This window comes from Habropoda laboriosa, unplaced genomic scaffold (assembly GCF_001263275.1).
Source record: "Habropoda laboriosa isolate 0110345459 unplaced genomic scaffold, ASM126327v1 scaffold9, whole genome shotgun sequence".
NCBI lineage: Eukaryota > Metazoa > Arthropoda > Insecta > Hymenoptera > Apidae > Habropoda > Habropoda laboriosa.
The window spans coordinates 2,417,774-2,419,849 of NW_017100191.1; the positions used below are offsets into that span (position 1 = coordinate 2,417,774).

General features: G+C 38.7%; 1 protein-coding gene across 1 annotated transcript in view; it reads left to right on the plus strand.

Annotated features, from left to right (window-relative positions):
• The window catches only part of LOC108570114, a 60,196-nt gene that overhangs the window by 25,781 nt on the left and 32,339 nt on the right, over positions 1-2,076 (plus strand). The window contains 1 exon segment of the mRNA XM_017931908.1: positions 929-1,185. Coding sequence (XP_017787397.1) covers positions 929-1,185 — 257 coding nt within the window.

The following is a 2,076-nucleotide window of genomic DNA, read 5'->3' on the forward strand; positions in this document are numbered from 1 at the left end:
TAATTGATCGAACGGGAAGCTCTTGGCCCGATTGAAACATTGCCTGTTGAAGAGTAGAGGGGAGGGGGTGGAGGGGCGATGCTTCGAGGCACGTGATTGCGAACATTTTGTTTTTTCTTTTTGACAATCAATTGCAAGCACTTTGTGGAATTTTTATAACTAACTGCATTTGTAGAGGCTTTATTTTGCTTTGATTTTATTTGATGGTAGAGGCTGTTGGAATATCTGGTACAGACTTTTAGGTAATTATTATAGATTGAAGTTTTTTTTTTTTTTTTTTTTTTGATTATCAATTGCAAGCACTTTGTGGAATTTTTATAACTAACTGGATTTGTAGAGACTTTATTTTGCTTCGATTTTATTTGATGGTAGAGGCTGTTGGAATATCTGGTACAGACTTTTAGGTAATTAGATTGAAGTTGTTCTTCTTTCTTTCTAAATGGAGTCCTGTATTGAGAAAAAAATTCCGCGAATGGTATAGAGCTGAGTTAGGTTGGGTTCATCCAATCAGAAATGCAATTTGGATTATTGAAAATTTTCCGACACAGATTCTCGAATAAATAGATTGAAATTTTTCATCGTGAAAACTCTTCCGTGTAATCTTGTAAAAGGAGAAAAAAAAAGAGAGAGTAAGATTAGATCAACTTAAATCGGAACTTTCGTATGCACACCTGTATGTGAATAAACAAAGAAAAAATTCACAGAATGGCTAATTCAAGTGATACAAAAGCCATACTAAAGAAACAAAAAAAGGAAAAGGTAAACACATTGTAGTAAAATTTTTGCAAAATAAATTTTCACGAATAATTAGAAAATTCGCAACCCATTGAGGAGTTGTCAGGTGACTCCACAAATCTCTCGCAATATCTAAAAAAAAAAAGAAACGTAATTCCAGGTCTAATCGTGTTCTCAATGTTTCTGTTCGCAGTGTCAGAGTTCGCTCAGGAGCTTGGCGCGGTAATGGAGACCCATTCGACGAACGTACGTCGCCTGGTCGACGAGTTCCGTACCAGATCAGCTGATACCAGGGTGGATACTGGTGGAATGCGTCGAGTCTGGGAAAGTATGCTTCGTCAGGTACAAGCAGACGCTGAAGCTCACCTAGATTTAGCCGCGGTTCTTCAGCAACAGCTGTCCAGGCCTACTTTGGAGGCCAGCTTCCATCGAAAACTCCAATCGAAGAAGGTAAATCACCTGTAATCGCAGGAATATTTGTCCTGAATTCTTTCCGAGTGAAATATTAACCCTTTGCAATCGAGTGGCGACTGAGAAGCGACGTTAAATAATCGTCACTTGGTAAATAATTAACGAAGACAGAGAACAGATCTAGGAGCCTTCACAAATTTCTTCACCACGATGAAACAGAGAATACGTTGAATATTTAAATAAAATAGTATACTTTTGTGGTGACTGGGTCCGCCGGCGATCGGGTCCGACACGCGTGAACGAATGTGTGCGTGTTAGCGAAAAGCGAAGCGTAGAAGAGGCACGCTGGCCCCGGGACAAGAGGGTAGTTGAAGGTAGCGCGCCGAGCTGGCTATGCGACAGGGTGTACATATACTTTTTTCTAACGAATTGATCCCACGCTTTATTTCTACGTTAGTTTGAACAAAATTTCAAACATCCGATTTGCAACCTTTTCTACAGCAAAATCACCTCCGAGTGCAAAGGGTTAACCCTTTAACGTTCGTACCCATGACTCACACGTGCACATCTAATCATCCAACAATGTGCACTTTTTTTAAATTATTCTCTTTCACCTTCCATGTTGCGTTGTCCTTTTTATTATGGCAAAAAAAAAAAAAAGAGTAAGTTACAGCATTATAAATGTAACGAGAAACTTATTTCTTTACGTCTAGAAAGTAATTAAAAGAAAGACAAAATTGATCTTATTTGGCACATTAAGTTGAGAAAAATGTGAGCGTTAAGGGGTTAATTTGACTCGTTACAAACATTCGTACAAATCTCCCATTTCCGTACAATCGATGGAAACAGTTTAACTGTCGAGTGACGTTACTTTGTGCCAGGTTTGTTGAGTCAAAAGGTGTGAAAAGTAGTTGACATCCTCAGCGTCTT